This window comes from Zootoca vivipara, chromosome 2, assembly GCF_963506605.1.
Source record: "Zootoca vivipara chromosome 2, rZooViv1.1, whole genome shotgun sequence".
In the NCBI taxonomy this organism is placed as follows: domain Eukaryota; kingdom Metazoa; phylum Chordata; class Lepidosauria; order Squamata; family Lacertidae; genus Zootoca; species Zootoca vivipara.
The window spans coordinates 45,185,684-45,206,005 of record NC_083277.1 but is presented as its reverse complement, the minus strand read 5'-3'; the positions used below and the strand labels follow the sequence as shown (position 1 = coordinate 45,206,005).

The window sequence follows — 20,322 nt, the reverse complement described above, 5'->3', positions numbered from 1 at the left end:
GCAATCTGTCTTTCACCCAGCAAGACTCCTAATCCTATTCCATTTTAAGATGGCTTTAACTGCAGACTTTGGGGTAACAAGATCATGCCTAGATTCTTCTACACCCTGACCCTGTTTTGCTTGATGTAACATCTGAATAGTTCTGGAGAACATGAAAGTTTGCTCACACCTTTGTAACATTTTCATCATTTAAAAAAAAACCAACCTTGGGGTTTTATTTATGTAATTCATGCTAGTAAACTAGGTTAAGTGCTGGCCATAATTTAATGTGATTCAGAAACTTCTTCATTCAAACAATATATATATATATATGATCCAGATACTAAGGCAATTCCACTCTGAAAGTTACTACACATCTTATAATTCCACTACTGAAACGTGTTTGTATTTTTACCAGTATACCCTGCGCTGTAGTTCAAGCCTCATACCAGTTTCTGTTACATAGGAGCAGAGGAAGCTGCCTTATACTGAGTCAGACTTTTGGTCCATCTAGCTCAGTATTGTCTACACTGACTGGCAGCTGCTCTCCAGGACTTCAGGCCCAGCCCTATCTGGAGCTGTCAGGGACTGAACCTGGGACCTTCTGCTTGCAAGACAGATGCTCAACCACGGAGCGCCATTCCCCTCAGATCCTAGGCATGCATTTAGAACTATTGCGATATTTTAAAACCACAGCTATATTGTAGCTCTGCGTTGCTCAACCTCATTTGTTAGTTCAGGACACCATAATTTCCATTTATTGCTTTTTCCTTGCTGGAAGGCATCCATAATACATTTTATGTAAGCATAACATAAAAGCTAGGAAACAGTCTTCAAAAAAGAGATACTGTGCCTTCTGGTGCTGGATAAAGACCTTACAGATTGTTGTGCATGAGACTTCCAGTGCTATTTAAGCTAGGTATCCCATGTGCACACACATTACTGCCCGTGTTGGACTAGAACCTTCTTGCTTTCTTATGGTAAAAGAAGACACATATTCAACTGCTGGGATTCTGTGTGTGTGTGTGTGTGTGTGTGTGTGTGTGTGTGTGTGTGTGTGTGTGTTTGTTGCAGGCTGAGCATTATATGTTGCATGTTAAGCATTTTAACATTTTTGAAGGCCTTACTTTTGTGTAAAATCAGAAAAATGTGTATTTAGCAGCATGATCTTATGCATGTGAACTTGGATGTCATTGTGTTCAATGGGACTTACTCTCTAGTATAGATTTGCATCCTTAGTGTGCAATTTCTCTCTCTCTCTCTCTCTCACCCACCCACCCACCCACACAATATTCATTGGCCACGCTGAGATCTGACTCTTGCCATAAACCACAGAGTAGGCAGATTACCTTGTGCACAAGCTAAGTCCTTATGCATTCACCTCAAGCCCTCCCTGCTTCCCTCTTCCCTTCCTTGAGTGGGGAAAACAAACCATGGAGCAGCTAGCTTCATGTGGTGTTCAAACCAGCTCTGAGAGTTTGTTTCTAACAAACCAACCATGACTGGGAAGCTTTTTTGTTGTTGTTGTTGTGAAAAGAAACCATGAGTGCTCCTTTGGATATAAAGCTAAGCTACCAGCTCTCAAGGAGTGAAGGAGCACAAGCGAATTCATCTGACTAGGGTTGATGGTGTTACTACCTAACCCGACCACTGAGGAAGCTTGTGTCGGTACATTTCCCAGGGTACATTGGTACTGTAGCAAGTTCTATTTGTTCCCCCCGTTACCAACTTTTGTTGACATTTCAGTGTATTTTACCTGGTAGCAAACATGGCCCTCAGAGAAGAGAAGGTAGCAGCATCTTCTTTTAAAGCCTTCAGCTCATTACGCAGCTTCATCATTGTCTCCGTAACCATGGCCTTTTCATTTTCATACTTGCTTTTCAAGTTGGCCAGAGCAACTTCTGCTGTCTTAAAAGTTTACCAAAACCAGCAAAAGAAAATAATCACAGTTAATGAGATTATAGATAATTAAGAAATGGAGAACATCCAAGAACATCAGAGTTCCACACCTGTTTGGAACCTTTACCAGGATCTGAACACAGAATCACCAATGAGCACCCTAAGGTAGTCGTCTACCTTAGTGTATTGGGCACATGTGAAGAGATTATTAAAAATATTATTTACATGAATGGATGCATATCAACATTTATCTAATGAATCCCTTTTGTTGACAACGTAAGCTGTGTAAAATTACAGGGTTGCTTACCTGCTTGTTAGCCTTTAGGACAGTCCTCAGAGTTGCTATCTGCTCCCTCTTGGTGCTTAGCAGAGACTTCAGCTTCAGGATTTCCTCCATTAGAGCCTCTTTGTCTTTGTCTACTACCGGCCCAAGTTCCTGGGTGGTCACCCGCTGCCGAGACAGCTCTGTCGTTCTGTCAACCGCTTGCTGAAGATGCTTGATCTGGTCGCGGATTATGGCAATCAGGTTGTAAATGTTCATGGGCTCCTTCCGGGGATCAGATACTGGGGACGGGAGAGACGACACTGGCGAAGGACTGCTGTCCCCACTCCCACTTTCTGATTTTCCTAAGTCTATGGACAACAAGCCTTTAGAGAGCAGGATGGGCGATTTGCGGCCTTTGCCCTCTGGACTGGTACGGCCTCCTTTACCCTCTTTGTAGTAATCCAGCATGACCCGGTTTGGAGTTTCATTGTTGCACATGCAGACATGATGGTACAAGTTGGCTAACTCCTCGCTGAAGGAGACCAGCTCATCCTGAGCGACGCTGAGGCTTCCCTGTGTTTCTCCAGCAACATCACTTACTTTCTTGAGTTCCTTCTCCAGTCTAACTACCTGCTCTCTATCTTGCCTGCTAGATTTTTCCAATGAAGTAATCTTCTCGGTCAGAGCTTGAGAGTCGGTCTCATACCTGCTCTTCTCCTCTTCGTATTTGGATTCACACTCTTCATATTTGGCTTTTAGGCCTTTGAGCTCGTCTTTTAAGTCACTCATCTCCGCCACAGCCACTTTGTACTTGCATTCCAGAATCTCTGGGCCATTGATGTCAACCTCATAATAATCTCCATCTTCGTGGCTATCTCGCTCCTTTTCATTGTCAAGAGCTGACTGGCGCTCCTTGCTGACCTGGAGCTTTTTCATGGCACTGAGGTTCTCGGTGAGCCTGACTACCTTCTCATTCTGCTCAGACAGAGCTCCTCGGGTGTTCTCCAGCTGCTTTTGAAACTCTTGGAGTGTAGACAACAAATTCATTTTTTCTCTTTCCATCTACAATGAATAAAAAGCAATGTTTACCCTTTCTGAATGTGCATCTACTGTAACATCTGCCATAAAGGATACAAGATTCATTCTTTGCGTATATAAAATTCCTGGGTTCAACTTCCAGCACCTCCAGTACTAGTTACAAACAGGCCTTCCTCCTGCACTGCAGGTGGTCGTAAAGATGACCCTTAGGGTCCTTTCCAACTCTACAATTCTATCATCCTGTGTACACACAACCCCTTTACCCTTCCTTCATGGTGTGAGCAACCAAACCAGGAATTAACAGCAGTACCATGGGTACCAGCTTCAAAACAAGCTATGATATTGAGCCTATTGATAATAATAAATAATAATAATAATAATAATAATAATAATAATATCAAGAACCACTTTGTTCATAAATGGCTTTAGATAAATGCTTAATTTTCAGCTATATAGGGCCAGATTCAACTAAATAAGCTGCACCGTGGGAAGTTTCACTAGTACAACGGGGCTTCCCCCCTCTTCATTCCCCTGCACACACCCCAATCAGGTCAGCGTAACCCCCAGTACAGTGCCTAGAACAGGAGAAAGCATTCCATCAGGCGATAAGAAATGCTTGCGCTGACGGAACGATCAAATTCCAGCCACCGTTAGCAAGGATTTACCTGCATAAGCTGCTGTTTCAGCTTCTGGATTTCAGATATATTCAACTCACTCAAGAGATCAGACACAAGACTAGGCGCTGGAGGGAAGCTCTCACTTTTCTTCGGCGTTGATGCCTTATTATTGCCATTGTTGATTTTACTCAGGCAGTTCTGCTCAAAGCCGTTCACAATTTCATCATTATTGGGCTCCGTGGTCTCATCGCTGAACTTCAGCCCATCCAGAGAGAAGTTCAAATGGCTCGTGTACATGGAATCATTGATGTTCATATAATGAGACAGCTCCTTCCGAAGGTTGTTCTTCTGCTCTCGTTCTGTCTTCAGGGTCTCCAAGGACTCCTCAAGCTGGCGCTCAGATATCTCTTTTAACCGTATGGCATCTTCCAGCTGGCTGTTGAGGAATTCGGTAACTTCTTCGAGCCTCTTGATTTCATGTTTCAGCCCTTCAAATTCCACCTAGGACACAGAAAGCATCACTAAAATGCCTGACACCAAAAACGGGGGGTGGCAAAGCAGGAAACGCTCACCATTGCTTACTAGTAGGAAGAGGGGGACACGAGGGGGGGGCAGCATGATACAGCAAACGCACTGGCAGAGCCTCTTGTTAGGCAGCGCAAATCCTGCTGTTTGGGGGGGGGGGGTGTCAGGTAAGCACTGCTGCACCCAAACTTCATCTGCTATTAGTCATGGGGTCCAGAGGACTGGAATCTGTGGCATCAGAGAAGAGCTACAAGCTTTCCACAAGCACAACTGAATCTGAGCCCCCACCCGAAGAGCAAGATATGGCCATTTCAATACCCACCTGGTTCTGCTTCAGGACTGACACCTGCTTCTGAAGGCAGATGTTCTCCTCCTCGAGCTCAGTGTAATCTTGCAGCAAACGGGCTTCTCGGAATTTGTACTCTTTTATGTCGTCTCGCAAGCGACCCCTCTGGAGTTCCACGTTCTGATTTATCTGCAACAGGTAATAATAATACTTGACTACAATTTGTGTCTGCCACAAAAACTTGCAGTCTCAAAGATTGTAAGCAATCATCAGATGTTTCACAAAATAACCATGTGTCTTCCTCATTCCCCTTGCCCAGAAAAGGAAGCACCATAAAGGGCATAAGCCCCTAAGGGGTAGAAATTGATTATGTTTTTTTAAGGAGCGTTCTTTCAAAAGGCCATATGCTTCAAGTGCTAATTTAAAAACTGTATGTCCGCATTTAGCCATTTCTTTAAAGTGGCCATTAAACATTCTAAAAGACTGCTATAAAGAGGAGACAACATGACCTCTTAAAATCAGGATGGATGCTAACTAGTGCTTTTAAAAGCAAGCATGGCTTGTTCTTTATTTATTAAAGAGAACAAAATTGACCAGAGAAAATGTGGAGTCGGTTTCTCTTGAGGTTTAAAATATGGAGTAAATGAGCATCTGTCAGGTACAATTTAAGTACAGAGAAGAAAGCCAATGGATCTGTGATGCGCCTATGAATCTATGATTTATGTAAATTGTTTGATAAATGTTCTCATCAATTTGGGAGGGTGGAGGGCGGGGAGAAGAGGCAAAAAAGGAAGCTGTGGACCACAAGTCTTCAACTGGTGAGTTGGAACATACCAAGATTGCAGCCCAAAAATATTACCCAGTACGTTTCCGAGCACAATTCAAAGTGTTGGTGCTAACCTTTAAAGCCCTAAATGGCCTCGGTCCAGTATACCTGAAGGAGTGTCTCCACCCCCATCATTCTGCCCAGACACTGAGGTCCAGTGCTGAGGGCCTTCTGGCGGTTCCCTCGCTGCGAGAAGCCAAGTTACAGGGAACCAGGCAGAGGGCCTTCTCGGTAGTGGCACCCACCCTGTGGAACGCCCTCCCAACAGATGTCAAAGAGAACAACAACTACCAGACTTTTGGAAGACATCTGAAGTCAGCCCCGTTTAGGGAAACTTTTAATGTTTAATAGATTATTGTATGTTAATATCCTTCTGGAAGCCGCCCAGAGTGGCTGGGGAAACCCAGCCAGATGGGTTGGGTATAAATAATATATTATTATTATTATTATTATTATTATTATTATTATTATTATTATTACCTCTATTCCCCGTCTGCCCCCTGCATCATATTCTGTACCTGTGTGTGTTTTGACAGCCTTGGTAAGTAACATAGCACAATTGTTAAAATGATACTTGTAAGAAAGGAAGTTTTGCAAAGAAATCATGTTTGTGATAATAGCGTAATCTGACCTAAAGCCTTTTGTTGTTTAGGACAGAAGCCGAATAACGTGAGCAACAAATCCAATAAAGCTAACAATAGCTGTCACTCAGGCTGGGATTAAACCATGCAAGTCAGTCATACTGGTCCCACAGGAGTAGAAAATAGAGCAGTACAGCATGCACAGCTGGGGGCTGACCACCGAGTCATACAATACATTAAGAGTGGATCAGCTTGTTTCTGTTCTGTTATCAGTTTCACATGTGCTCGATCACAGGCCTGTTCCATCCTCGTTCCACGGATTTTTAAAAAAATCACATTTAAACAGTACTCGTTTTTGATACGTCTTATGCATGCTACCCCTAAAATACGCATTTTTAAAAGGCGTTTCCATGCATCTTCCCAGGGTATGTGCATTTTTGTTTGCGGGTTTTGAAACCAGACTGCAAATTTCAGAGAAGTATGAGATATGACTGATGGCTGCACTCTGATTGACATTTAAGTCCACGACTGGCAAATCAGGCCAAAGCGCTTTCAAATGCAAACCAAACAAATTTATTCACTGTACCTACAACAGATACAATCAACGAAAAGAGTGATAGCAGTTATATATATTTATTTGCTGGTTTTTGTATTACAGTGGTACTTCGGTTTAAGTACACAACTGGTTCTGGAAGTCTGTACTTAACCTGAAGCGTACTTAACCTGAAGCGAACTTTCCCATTGAAAGTAATGGAAAGTGGATTAATCCGTTCCAGACGGGTCCGCGGAGTACTCAACCTGAAGCGTACTTAACCTGAAGTATGAGTGTAATTGGTTCTGGAAATCTGTACTAAACCTGAAGCGAACTTCCCCATTGAAAGTAATGGAAAGTGGATTAATCCGTTCCAGACAGGTCCGCGGAGTACTTAAACCGAAAGTACTCAAACCGAGGTATGACTGTAATTGATTTTATTTATGTTATATATGTGTGTTGTTGTTGTTTTTGTATGCTTTGTTTTGAATTTCCATGATTAATTTTTTTAAAAAAGAAAGAAAAGAGCACAACCCATGTTTCGGAGCTACGTAACAACATACAGAGCCTCATTCAAAGCGTACCTGGAAGAGATCTAAAATTTAAGGTAGAGAAAGACTGAAAATGAGAATGAGAATTCCACACTTTAACCTCTATGGGGCAAGGGTAGGGAATCTCTTTCAGCCCAAGAGATGCATTCTTACCTGGCCAACCTTCCGGAGAGACAAAGCCAGTGGCAAAGGTGAAGGGAGGCACAAAGTGGGCTGGTCCAAAATTGAAGGCTACACTTTTGGTTAGCTAAAACAGCCTCACTGGCCAAAAGCAAAGGGCTGAAGGGCTGAATTAAGGCTGCAGGCCAGAGATTCCCCACTGCTGACCAAGGGCCATGATGTAGCTCTAGCACAGCTGTAGATGCTTTGTACATTGCCTGGCATCACTGTGCAGTTAAAAGAAGGAGGAGGAGGAAGAGACCAGGAAAAGGTGTTCACACCATCCAGTTGGGTATGCAGAGTCCTGGGAGACAACAGCGCTCAACAGGGAAAGTAGAGCAGAGCAGCCAGCAAGAATGAAGAAGGCTGTGCAAAGCCACAGTGCACACATCACTCAAAGCCAGAATAATAATAATTTATTATTATTTATACCCCACCCATCTGGCTGGGTTTCCCCAGCCACTCTGGGCGGCTTCCCACAAAATATTAAAATACAATGGTCTGTAAAACATGATGAGGCCTGAATCCCGACTGGAAGGGATCCAAATGGTCCACTTCCTCCAGGCGTGCCTGGAGTTGTTCAGCAACCATCCACTCAATCACCTTGCCCAGGAATAGTAGATTTGAGACTGGGCGATAGTTGGCCATATTGGCCGGGTCTAAAGATGTTTTTTAAAGAAGCGGTTTAATTATCACCTCTTTCAGTGGATCTGGGAAAGCTCCCTCACAGAGAGAAGCCTTTACCACCCGGCAAAGTCCATCGCCCAGCCCTTCCCGCCTAGCTTTTATAAGCCAGGATGGGCAACGATCAAGGAGACAGGTGGTTGGTTTCACTCGTCCAAGCAGCCTGTCCACATCCTCAGAGGTAACAGATTGGAACTGATCCCATGCAATTTGACTAGACAGGACTCTAGCACTCTCCCGCCCCAGCCCTGCTTCCATGGTGAAGTCTACCTCTTCCCGAATCTGAGCGACCTTATCTGCAAAAAACTGCAAAAAAATCACTGCAGGAGATAATGTGGCCTGTACTGGGCCCCAATGGTGCAGGTGGTTCTGCTAAATTGCGAGTCTCCTGCTGCTGATGCAATAGAGATGGTGAAGAAAGACTTCTTCGCCATCGCTATCGCCACTTGGTATGCTCGACATTGAGCTCTAACCCATGTCCGGTCAGCTTCAGAATGAGTTATCCACCACTGGCGCTCTAGCCGTCTCAGTGATTGTTTCATTGCCCTCAGATCTGTGGAAAACCATGGGGCTGTCTGGGCTCCATGCAATCGGAGAGGGCGCTTCGGAGCCAAACAGTCAGTAGCCCTGGTTAACTCCATATTCCAGCGGGCCACCAGAGAATCCATCAACATGGAATAAAGCATCCCCTACCACTCTCTGGAAACCATCTGGATCCATTAAGTGGGGGGGGGGGGGACCATCCAAATCGGTCCCTTCTCCCTGCAGAGGACAATCCATACGTTTACAAGTTTCTTATAATAAACTTTTTTTTTTTACAATCTATATCCATTCAAAAGAAATTACAGTACAGGTTTGCACCTAACAACCTAAACCCCTACTCTTGGTTTGCCTAATAAAGGTATTGCCCTAATATCGTTACGGAAACCTTTCTCGCGAGAAAGCCCAGTTCCCTTTACTTTTTGCTTTTTGCTTATCTGTTTGCTTTAAAATTACACATTAAAAAAATGTGTTGTTCTCCAAGCAGACCACATCATATTAACTTTTCTTGTTTTAGTTTAATAATTTTTCTGTGCTTGGTTATCTCAGGAAAAGGCAGTCTCCTTTATTCCTGACGTGAGTAAAAACCTTCCATGGAAGTGGAGTCTGGGAGGCAGTGGCAGCGAAAGAGATGAGGAGGATTTCATTGCTGCTGGGCGGTTGAGAAGTTCCACATACAGTATTCCTTCCACTGCTTATCAGTCATCTAGTGGGGTAAAGCCCCTGTAAATTTCACGTAAAGCCCGTAGGACTGCGGGAAGAAGGCCTGCAGCAACGAGATTATTTTTGTTCAGGAGGGCTTGGAGAAAGGGTTAAGAAATAGTGGAAGCCAGTCTCCATGTGGTGAGTCTAGTAATGGAAGAAGGAAGAACAGCTGGCTTGCATCTCAGAAAGGCCAGAGGCAGCTGAATGTCTCTGAGGAGGCCGCAGTTTGCGTTCCCTGCTCCTGTTTCTGCTGCCTGTTACTGGTATGAGAACTAGTGACCCAGTAAGACTGTGCCAGCCTTTGGCTGTCTCAAAGGTGTTCACTGAAGAAATTGGAAGAACCTGTTGCTACACTGATATTACTTATTAATTTAAGAATTAGAAATGGCCGTTTCCCATAAAAGCTTTTCTCAGCAAACATCAGAAATTAAAAATATCATGTTTTCCCACACAGCTGCTGTTTTATTTCTACACGTTTCTACAGCTGTTTAATCACTCCCTCTCCTGCTTTTTTGCTCTCTGGTTTATTTAAAGTTTTCCATTACAACTAAGCCTAAAAGCTTAGTAAGTGTTTTCAATCCAAACAGAGGTCCATACCTCTAAGAGTATACGTGATTTTAGATAACATTTCTGGAAGACTCAAAAATAAAACTACACATCTCTTTTCCCCCCCTTGAATACATCGAACTGTAAATTTCCTGTTGCAACTGTTCCAGGGAAGACGATTTTGCATAGATGGATCACAATTTTAAAACATCCAGTTATTTCTGGAGTGGGGAAGGAAATTAACATAAATGTTTTGGCCATCTTGAAAATGGTGCCCTGTGTAATTTACTGCATGCCAAGAAACTTTAAAGGGGCAAATTAAGTGAGCCAAGACCCTGTCGAAATTTCCAAGTACAAGGTACATTATTGGCAAAGTGTTTCTGCTTACCTAAGACACATAACACACTATGTAAAAGATGCATATAACATGTTAGGTAGGAAGGAAGTGCTCTCACACAACACACACACACAAAGAAACACCACATTTCACACACATCATATTTCATGCAAGGATTGTAATTGTGCAGGTGAATTTCCATTCATTTACATCTGGTTGTGTTACTGGATTAGGAATTGCATTCTCACAATATTCAACGTTTTGGTGACATAAATGAAATCAAGACTTATCGCTCCAAGAGTTAACAGAAATATACCTTAAATCCATCCATAGAAAGCTAACTGCACATTTCTTGCAACTCCCAGCTAGCTACTAAATCTCAGGCCTTGAGGGCAAGTTAAAGCACAAGCCAATTTATTCAGAACAGAGGGAGCTGCTAATGGACATTACTTTTCAAAAACAGAGTCATAAGAGATTGCTTTGATAAGACAAATAAATAGATTCCAAAGGAATGTCCAAGATAAGAAAAGCCAAATGATTTCAAACCAATAATTCAAAAAATAATAAACTTTACTTATTTCACTGTGCTGTTTGGTCTTCATTTAGATTCTAAATTTAGAATACGGACCACCTCTTGGGCAACGAATGTCACAAACTCTTGAGTGACCAGATCTGCCTGTCCCTTTTGGAGTCAGATGGAGCACAGCGTTCATCTTATAGCACCGGCTGGTTCATGGCAATGTTGCATGTTGCTACCAATCTTGCTTTCAGGTTTTCAGAGCCTACCAGCTGCCATGTCTCATTAATGTCCTGTGTGCAAAAAGTCCAGAAATTGATTTTATCTCATATGGGGGCGGGGAGAGAGAGTGTAGTTTGGAGCTGAGACCAACAAATATCTCACCACCACCACCACCCCGATAATGTTTCAAAGTCAAAACAGTGGAAAAGGTATTAAAGGATCTTTTACAGCAGAGAGTGTTTGGCAGGAATTAATACACCAAACTTTTGTCCTTGATTATTTACCATAATCAAGGACAAAAGTGGTAAGGACCTAACAGAAGCAGAAGACATCAAGAAGAGGTGGCAAGAATACACAGAGGAATTATACCAGAAAGATATGGAGGTCTCGTACACCCCAGGTAGTGTGGTTGCTGACCTTGAGCCAGACATCTTGGAGAGTGAAGTCAAATGGGCCTTAGAAAGCACTGCTAATAACAAGGCCAGTGGAAGTGATGATATTCCAGCTGAACTGTTTAAAATTTTAAAAGATGATGCTGTTAAGGTGCTACACCCAATATGCCAGCAAGTTTGGAAAACTCAGCAATGGCCAGAGGATTGGAGAAGATCAGTCTACATCCCAATTCCAAAGAAGGGCAGTGCCAAAGAATGCTCCAACTACCGCACAATTGCGCTCATTTCACACGCTAGCAAGGTTATGCTTAAAATTCTACAAGGCAGGCTTAGGCAGTATGTGGACCGAGAACTCCCAGAAGTGCAAGCTGGATTTCGAAAGGGCAGAGGAACCAGAGACCAAATAGCAAACATGCGCTGGATTATGGAGAAAGCTAGAGAGTTCCAGAAAAACGTCTACTTCTGCTTCATTGACTATGCAAAAGCCTTTGACTGTGTCGACCACAGCAAACTATGGCAAGTTCTTAAAGAAATGGGAGTGCCTGATCACCTCATCTGTCTCCTGAGAAATCTCTATGTGGGACAAGAAGCTACAGTTAGAACTGGATATGGAACAACTGATTGGTTCAAAATTGGGAAAGGAGTACGACAAGGTTGTATATTGTCTCCCTGCTTATTTAACTTATATGCAGAATTCATCATGCGAAAGGCTGGACTAGATGAATCCCAAACCGGAATTAAGATTGCTGGAAGAAATATCAACAACCTCAGATATGCAGATGACACAACCTTGATGGCAGAAAGCGAGGAGGAATTAAAGAACCTTTTAATGAGGGTGAAAGAGGAGAGCGCAAAATATGGTCTGAAGCTCAACATCAAAAAAACCAAGATCATGGCCACTGGTCCCATCACCTCCTGGCAAATAGAAGGGGAAGAAATGGAGGCAGTGAGAGATTTTACTTTCTTGGGCTCCTTGATCACTGCAGATGGTGACAGCAGTCACGAAATTAAAAGACGCCTGCTTCTTGGGAGAAAAGCAATGACAAACCTAGACAGCATCTTAAAAAGCAGAGACATCACCTTGCCGACAAAGGTCCGTATAGTTAAAGCTATGGTTTTCCCAGTAGTGATGTATGGAAGTGAGAGCTGAACCATAAAGAAGGCTGATCGCCGAAGAATTGATGCTTTTGAATTATGGTGCTGGAGGAGACTCTTGAGAGTCCCATGGACTGCAAGAAGATCAAACCTATCCATTCTTAAGGAAATCAGCCCTGAGTGCTCCCTGGAAGGACAGATCCTGAAGCTGAGGCTCCAATACTTTGGCCACCTCATGAGAAGAGAAGAATCCTTGGAAAAGACCCTGATGTTGGGAAAGATTGAGGGCACTAGGAGAAGGGGACGACAGAGGACAAGATGGTTGGAAAGTGTTCTCGAAGCTACGAAGATGAGTTTGACCAAACTGCGGGAGGCAGTGCAAGACAAGAGTGCCTGGCGTGCTATGGTCCATGGGGTCACGAAGAGTCGGACACGACTAAACGACTAAACAACAACAATACACCAAAGAGGGGAAGTGGGTAAGATTTGAAAATGCCTCCCAAACACTGCACTAAAACAATAACCTCCCACACATCAGACACCCTGTGAGGTGGGTGGGGCCGACAGACTTCAGAGAAGTGTGACTAGCCCAAGGTCACCCAGCAGCTGCATGTGGAGGAGCTGAGACGCGAACCCGGTTCCCCAGATTACGAGTCTACCGCTCTTAACCACTACACCACACTGGCTTTCACACTACACTGGAAACTAGCTATTTGTGCAAGTGACTGCTAGTTATACACTTCAGATTTATGAATGAACATTAAGAGATGATTATGGATTCAGGGCATCCTACCGCTCACCCCAGAAGTCAAACCTTTATCATCATTCCAAGAGAACATTTGCAAAAACCCTATGGCTTAACTTGAGCTACGTGAAGGCAGTGGCCTGCCCCAAGCCCTAGCAGAGTCTATTTCCTTGCCAGTGAAGTAAGGTGGGATCCTGACCCTCTGTTCTTCATTCCTGCCAAGGGGAAGACCCTACAGCTGGGCCTGGGATCATCTGCTATCTACTTCCTGTGCCCTAAATCAAGTTGCTAGGCCTTGGGGAAGGGAAGGCGATTGTGACTTGCAACAGCAAGGATCCCATTTGCAATCCTGCTTGCAACAACAATGTACTTCTTCCCTAAAACAGGATATCACAGAGTGGTGGCAACCATTATAATATATGGGGATGTAAAGTTACAAAAAAATAGCAATCTTTGACAGAATACCTGGCTGTCCTTTCCCAGGTGCTTCTGTCTGCCTCAATCATGGGACAACTATGAGCCACACCTATTCGGATCTGAGTCAATGTTAAGCCATCAAGCAGCCACCCTGTCTTCAGAGACAAACAAAGCATACAGAGAGTAGTGACATCAGTATGGCTCAATGAGCATGTCATGTTGTTACAGGAAGTTGAAATTGGTTCTCTTTTAGAAAGGAAACAAAATTCTAGCTGCCACCCAACCTAATTGGTAGTGGTTGCAGGAAGTGGAGGCCCTGCCAACACTGTTGGATACGGTGGCTGGATCTAGCATCTTCCTCTAGCTCTCTGCTCCTCTTCACTGCAAGACGAGATTGAACAGGAGAAGGCGCTGGAACAAAGGGCTTGGTGGACTGCCTAGGGCTGTGTCACACGCCTGCCTAACCCATATTTTGACAGATGTGTGCAGCAACACAATAAAGCAGGAGGAGTGAACCTGTGGTCCCCTAGAGATTCCTGGACTACAATTCGCATTATCCCTATTGGCCATGCTGGCTAGGGCTGGTGGGAGCCCAGTAACATAGGGGGGCAGCAGGTCCCCCTACCTTTGCAAGAAGCAAAGAGCAGTGGACCATGGCCTGAAAAACAAAAAATACAGTCTTACCTCATGATACGTCTGATGCGGGTTGCGTCTTTTCAGGTTACGGACGCACCGAACCCGTAAGTCCCGAACGGGTTACTTCTGGGTTCAGCGCGTTTGTAACCTGCACGCATGCGCAGAAGCACTAAATCACGCTTTGTGCGTGTGCAGAAGCGCCACATTGTGTCACGCACGAGCGCAGATGCAGCGCTTCAGGATGCGCCCTTTCCATGTTGCAAACGGGCCTCCGGAATGGATCCCGTTCACAACAAGAGGTACCACTGTATAACAAAAGCAAGAATGCCACACACAACAAGGCATGACAAATGGAATTCCAAAGATGGGTCATAACTGCTCTGTGGTGTAGAAAGGTGAGAACATAAAGGCAGAGGGGGGTTGGGACTGCAGTGTGGTGCTCCAATAGTTAACTAATTGTGCCCTCTCATGCCCTTGATTTTGCCCAGCTCAGGTGTCAGCTCTCTAGACGTTTCGTAGATAAGAGAAATGGATCTTGTTCCACAGAACTAAATTACTAAATCACCCAGTTCTCACACTAATGTGACATTTTAAATTGGGTTAAAGCAGCAGGGCTAACAGAACCTTTTCATTTTTGACGTATCTGCAAAATAGATACTTCGTTTGGCTGTCTTCTTTTTAAACTAAGCAAGAAAGAAAATATTTCATCAGCAAAGACCTTGCTGGAGCCACACTCACAAAAATATTGCTGAGGAATGGCATATACTGGTCATCCTTTGACTATGGTCTGGTCCTCTTCTCTAGAGACTATTTGGAGTTTCAGATAAGTAAAGGGATCCCTGACCATTAGGTCCAGTCGTGACCGACTCTGGGGTTGTGGCACTCATCTCGCGTTATTGGCCGAGGGAGCCAGCGTACAGCTTCCAGGTCATGTGGGCAGCATGACAAAGCTGCTTCTGGCGAACCAGAGCAGCACACGGAAATGCAGTTTACCTTCCCGCTGGAGCAGTATCTATTTATCTACTTGCACTTTGACGTGCTTTCGAATTGCTAGGTTGGCAGGAGCTGGGACCGAGCAAAGGGAACTCACCCACCTTGCCAATTTAGCGGCCCATCTTTCTGACAATGAGCAGTCGGGGAGGGGCATAGCTGCCAAGTCCGGATCGTAAAGATCCGGGATCGGCAGTGCGCGCACGACCGGAAGTTGCGTGACGCGACTTCCGGTGGCGCTTCGCCCTTCTATGGGCACCAGAAAATGGCGGCGCCAGCGCCGGAAGTCGCTTCCGCGCATGACCGGAAACACGTAAAAGCGACTTCCGGCGCCGGCGCCGCCATTTTCTGATGCCCATAGAAGGGCGAAGCGCCACCGGAAGTCGCGTCACGCAACTTCCGGTCATGCGCAGAAGCGACTTCCGGCGCCAGCGCCGCCATTTTCTGGTGCCCATAGAAGGGCAAAGCGGCACCAGAAAAATGGCCGCCAGGAAGAATCGAATGTAAGGGACAATGCCGGGATTCTCTGCCAAACGGGAGACCGCCGGAAACGGTGAGAAAAAAAGGGGTTTTCCCGGCGGATACGGGATACTTGGCAGCTATGGGGAGGGGGCATCATATGTGTAGCCTAAAGTACTCATAAAATGATAATAACTTGAGTCCAGAACTATAAGCCAGGGGTAGGAGGGAGAGGCTTTCCTTGACATTTATTCATACTATTTTCATAAGACAACATCCCAGAATCTTTTATTCCTTCAGAGGCAGTTCTTTGCGGGAAGCCTATGCTGATTAATGGGGAGAGAAAGCAAATCCCTTGAAAAAATATATCCAGAGACTGTTTAATGTCTGTCCAAATTACAATCTCTCCCCATTTGTTTCTCTAAATTGTACAGCAGCTGAAAGGCATCATTTGTGGGTAAACTGAACAGGTTTCTTCATAACAAATGTTACATTTTTATTTAACGGAAGCAAGAATGTTTTCCAGTGCCTTTTACTTCCCTCCCCACCCTCCCAGGAAAATAATGCTACACAGAAATGGCAGCACAAATAACAGTAGTAATGTGCTAGCTTTCCAAAGATACTCTTTAATTTTAGGTTTACTGTCTGCGCATAAGAATATATTCAGATATTTAGGCTTACTGTCTGCATAGGAATACATTCAGATTCGAGTGATGGGTGCATTGATCATTTGTGGCGAGGATTAGTCAAGCTTATGCCTGATCCTTGGATCCCATATCCAGAATGAAGGGGGGCGGAATGCCTCCAAATTTAGGAGTCTCAGCTGTGGCTGCATCTGTGGTGAGCAATCTAAAGGATGTCAACGCCACTAATATGAATTAAAACTGGCAGGGTCTATCATGTTTGTGAGACTACTTCTGGGTCATTTGGAAAAACAAAAACAAAGGAGTCAATAGAAAACTGAATGTGCTGTGTTTCTCCGAAAAGACACCGTCCTATATTTATTTTTCCTCAAAAAAAAAAAAACCACACTATGGCTTATTTTCAGGGGATGTCTTATTTTTTTCCTTCCTCCTCCTCCTGCCGCGGCCGGCATTGCTGCTGCGCCTATCACTATGTCTTATTTTCAGGGTATGGCTTATATTCCTTGAATACTTAAAAATCCTGCTACGGCTTATTTTATGGCTACGTCTTATTTTTGGAGAAACAGGGTAGTTACAGCACTGAAGAAGAAGAAGAGATGCAGTTAGTTACTGGTATTCTAGTCCAGCCTTCTCCATCTGGTGCCATCCAGGTAGTTAGGACTGCAACTCTCACCAGCATTTGCAAGCTGTCAGAACTTTTAATCTGCTAATAACACCTGTACAGTACTTTGGAACTCCCCATGTAGTGCACTTGGCATGCCTATCTGTGACATTATTCTCAGTCTGAAGTGTGGGCGCCTCACACTCCCCTTCTTTTTTAACTGAAGGAAGTGAGAAAGGTCGCCACACGCACTGCGATGCGATATCTGAAGACAGGCCTCTAAAACACTGTGATTTAAAAGTTCAAATTAACTTGTATGCAAATAAAGAACACACCTTGAGCCATGGTACTCATGCATAGACAGGCTACGTTTCTAGCAAGATCCTGAATTCTGGGCCGGCGGGGGGGGGGGTGCCCACCAAATCTCTTAGTTGAAAAAGTAGAATAAAATCCTATTTCTTCAAGCATGCCCATCTTACAGCATCTTTTTTTGTGAAAAGCAGGGCAGTAAAAGGATGTTTGGGATTCATAAACTAAGCTGTGCGGATAAATATTTAAATATGTGCTATATTTATGAAGTTGTTTGAGGCAAAACCTTTGTTAAACTGCTGAGTGCCTGTTTTTTTAATTGATTAATTTTTTTATGCACAGTTGCGTTTTGAAAAGCAGACTTTTATATGCTATATTATTGTGTATGTATGTGTAGAACAGCGTTTCTCAACCGCTGTTCCACGGCACACTAGTGTGCCGCGAGACGCTGGCTGGTGTGCCGCGATGTGTGGCGACGAGAAGGGCGATTTGCATTGTCACTGACCCACCGGAAAGGAAGCCGGCCGGGTCACGACGCGGGGCGAGCGCAGCTCTCAACAGCCACCACCACGGGAGGGTGGTTTTAGACAAACTTAAAGAAGCTGGCTGGATGAGCTCAACCTGAAACTTGCTGAGCAAAGGATTGTGCTGGCAGAGAAATCAGCGGCTTGTGAAGCCTTATTACAGGAGATTGCAACCAACACAGCAATTGGCAAGCGTTTCTTACAGTCATAATTATATAGTCAATATAGGGCGGCACAGAGTTAAATTTTTTAACTTTTTTAATGGTGGTGTGCCTCGTGGTTTTTTTCATGGAACAAGTGTGCCTTGGCCCAAAAAAGGTTGAGAAACACTGGTGTAGAATATTCTGTTGTGCTCCAGTCATGGTAGTAAATCATGAAGTGCTTTGGAGAACGAAAAAGGAGGATGGAAAGGGTAAAGTTAGAAGGAGAATGTGTAAATAATGTGTAAATAAAATTACTAAAACTGTGATGTACATAGTGTTGAGATTAATTGAGCCATGACTTTAAAGGAGAAAAATCTTTAGAAATGTATTAGTAGCCTAGGGTGCCACCTTCAAAAACAAGAGGAATTTGTGTGTTTGGGCAGGGGAATGTGGCCTTCCAGGTGATGTTGTACTTCTGCTCCCATTAACCCTAGTCAACAAGGGCAAAGGTCAGGGATTATGGGAGTTGTAGTACAACAACACCTGGAAGGTCAGAGTTCCCCCATCCCTGGTCTAGTAAATTCTAGATTTAGGTTCATCTACTGCAGGAATCTGCAGAGATAATTCAATATGAGACAGGGGCAAAATTAATAAGGATAACCTTAGGCTGAAGAGGGAAGCAGTTTGCTTTACATTTTGACAAGCTTCTTCTACAGTGAACCTTTTCAGGATCTGGAATTCAGGACTTTTAAATTAATTCAATCATTAAAACTACTAGAAATGTTACTGACATCTTTATGTGAAGTATTGTTGTTGTGTCAAGTACTATTAAACATATTGGAGCACCTACACTCAGATGTTTGCTGTTTCTCATTTGCATCTGATATTCTGTACCCTCAAATCTGTTCCTCACCCCCACACTAACAAACACTATTCTGAAACAGCCTAATTGTGGCTCTTTTGGGGTGGGTATACAGCTTATTCTTTAGCAGACTGAGGGTCAAAATAAAAGTCAAGGTATGCTACATCTAAAAACACACAGAGGCACACACACACACCATCAGGATGTGGCTTTTGACGACATAATGGTTTAATTAAAAGTTAAATGAACTTCAGTCATGCATGGTATGAGTTCTCAAATAATAGGCTACAGTCAGGATAATGAACTTCAATACACTTGGGGAATGGATTTATTCATTTAGTATATAAAACCAAAACATTAAATTGTGTCTGCCCTGATGAAACCAAAGTTTCCTGAAAACGCTGTACACTTCAAAATCAGGCTGTATCTCCAGATTTCTGTTAGATGCCGAGACTTTCTACGCTGTCACCTTTAAAAGATATGTTCTGCTTTAAAATAGCTTCCTTTCAAGTATATCAATGCACAACATCAATAAAGCAAATCAGGAACAGATGCCTCCTTAAATAATATGCAAAGCAGACCAAGTGCATTTCCATGACAATTCATCATCTTCGGAATGCTTCCCCCCCCCCCATTATGGGCTCTCAAAAGGGCTACAAATGATAAATGATAGGTTCTCATTGAGTGAAATAGAAAATTCTTATAATTTTTGTAGGAGGGGGGGGGCAAAAGAAAGAAAAACTGTCAGTTTAAAATCAGCTTTGATAAAGATAAAAGGTGAGAAGCCCAACAGCTGCCATCTGCTACAGCCCACACTATGCTGAGGGAGCACCATTCTCTACATCTGAATTTCCCTGCAACGAACAAAAGAAAATGCAGGAGCGCTGCCTATTTATCCTGCAGTTCTTTGTGGTGCCTTAAAGTCAAAGCGTTTGAGGGGGGAAGCAAAGAAGAAACCATATGCTGATCTTCCTAATTTGGTCTTACCTAATGCTGGGTAAGGTCGACAAGTCCCGCAGACCCAATATGATATGGTGAGTTCCTTGGGGACACAAAGCTTATATCTAATCTGTGTTTTATGAATGGCTTTGGTAAGCATACAATGGCAGTAGAGGGTGACGAGGGAGGGGAGGGGGCTGCCTTCTAGACAATATTTGAACACTGTACCAGTGCTGGCAGGCAAATTTAGTTGAAATGCGCCTATAACTTCACTGTGCAATTTAGTCTATAATCCAAAATATGCCTTGAAGATTGTGCACTAAACCTTTTTTTTTAAGGAGGGAGGGAAGGTATGGCATGTCATCAGTTTTGTCAAAGAGGCACAGCCAAAGAATGCATTTTTAAAAGAAATATTCTCAGATGGTACTCTTGGCAAAATAATAACAATAACAAAACAATAGCAATAATAAAGCAATTAGTATCTCCCACTGCACTAAATACCATTGGCGACCTTTGGGGTTTCATTTCTGGCCCCCTCCCCGCAGGTCGGCAGAACGTGTATAAGAGTGCCCTGTCCCGTTCTGTCCCCCCCTTCTGTTCTTTTAGTGATGTGTTTAGTAACGTTTTCAGGTTATTTCCGGGTCCAGCATCATGCACGTGTGTGCAATTGCGCATCATTTGAATGTCTGCCATTTGAAGGATGGGCGATTAAATTTCTCAAATAAAATCTGAATGTATAACAGAGTGTAACATGATA

The 20,322-nt window shown here is 43.8% G+C and overlaps 1 protein-coding gene across 3 annotated transcripts in view; it reads right to left on the bottom strand.

Moving 5' to 3' along the window:
• Positions 1-20,322, bottom strand: part of BICD2 (BICD cargo adaptor 2) — a 99,956-nt gene that overhangs the window by 8,901 nt on the left and 70,733 nt on the right. For all 3 annotated transcript variants that reach the window (XM_035106321.2, XM_035106322.2, XM_035106323.2), the window contains exons 3-6: positions 4,646-4,798; positions 3,847-4,299; positions 2,186-3,205; positions 1,736-1,887 (exon numbers count right to left, since the gene is read on the bottom strand). In XM_035106321.2, the coding sequence (XP_034962212.1) occupies positions 1,736-1,887; positions 2,186-3,205; positions 3,847-4,299; positions 4,646-4,798 (1,778 nt within the window). The remainder of the gene's footprint in view (positions 1-1,735; positions 1,888-2,185; positions 3,206-3,846; positions 4,300-4,645; positions 4,799-20,322) is intronic.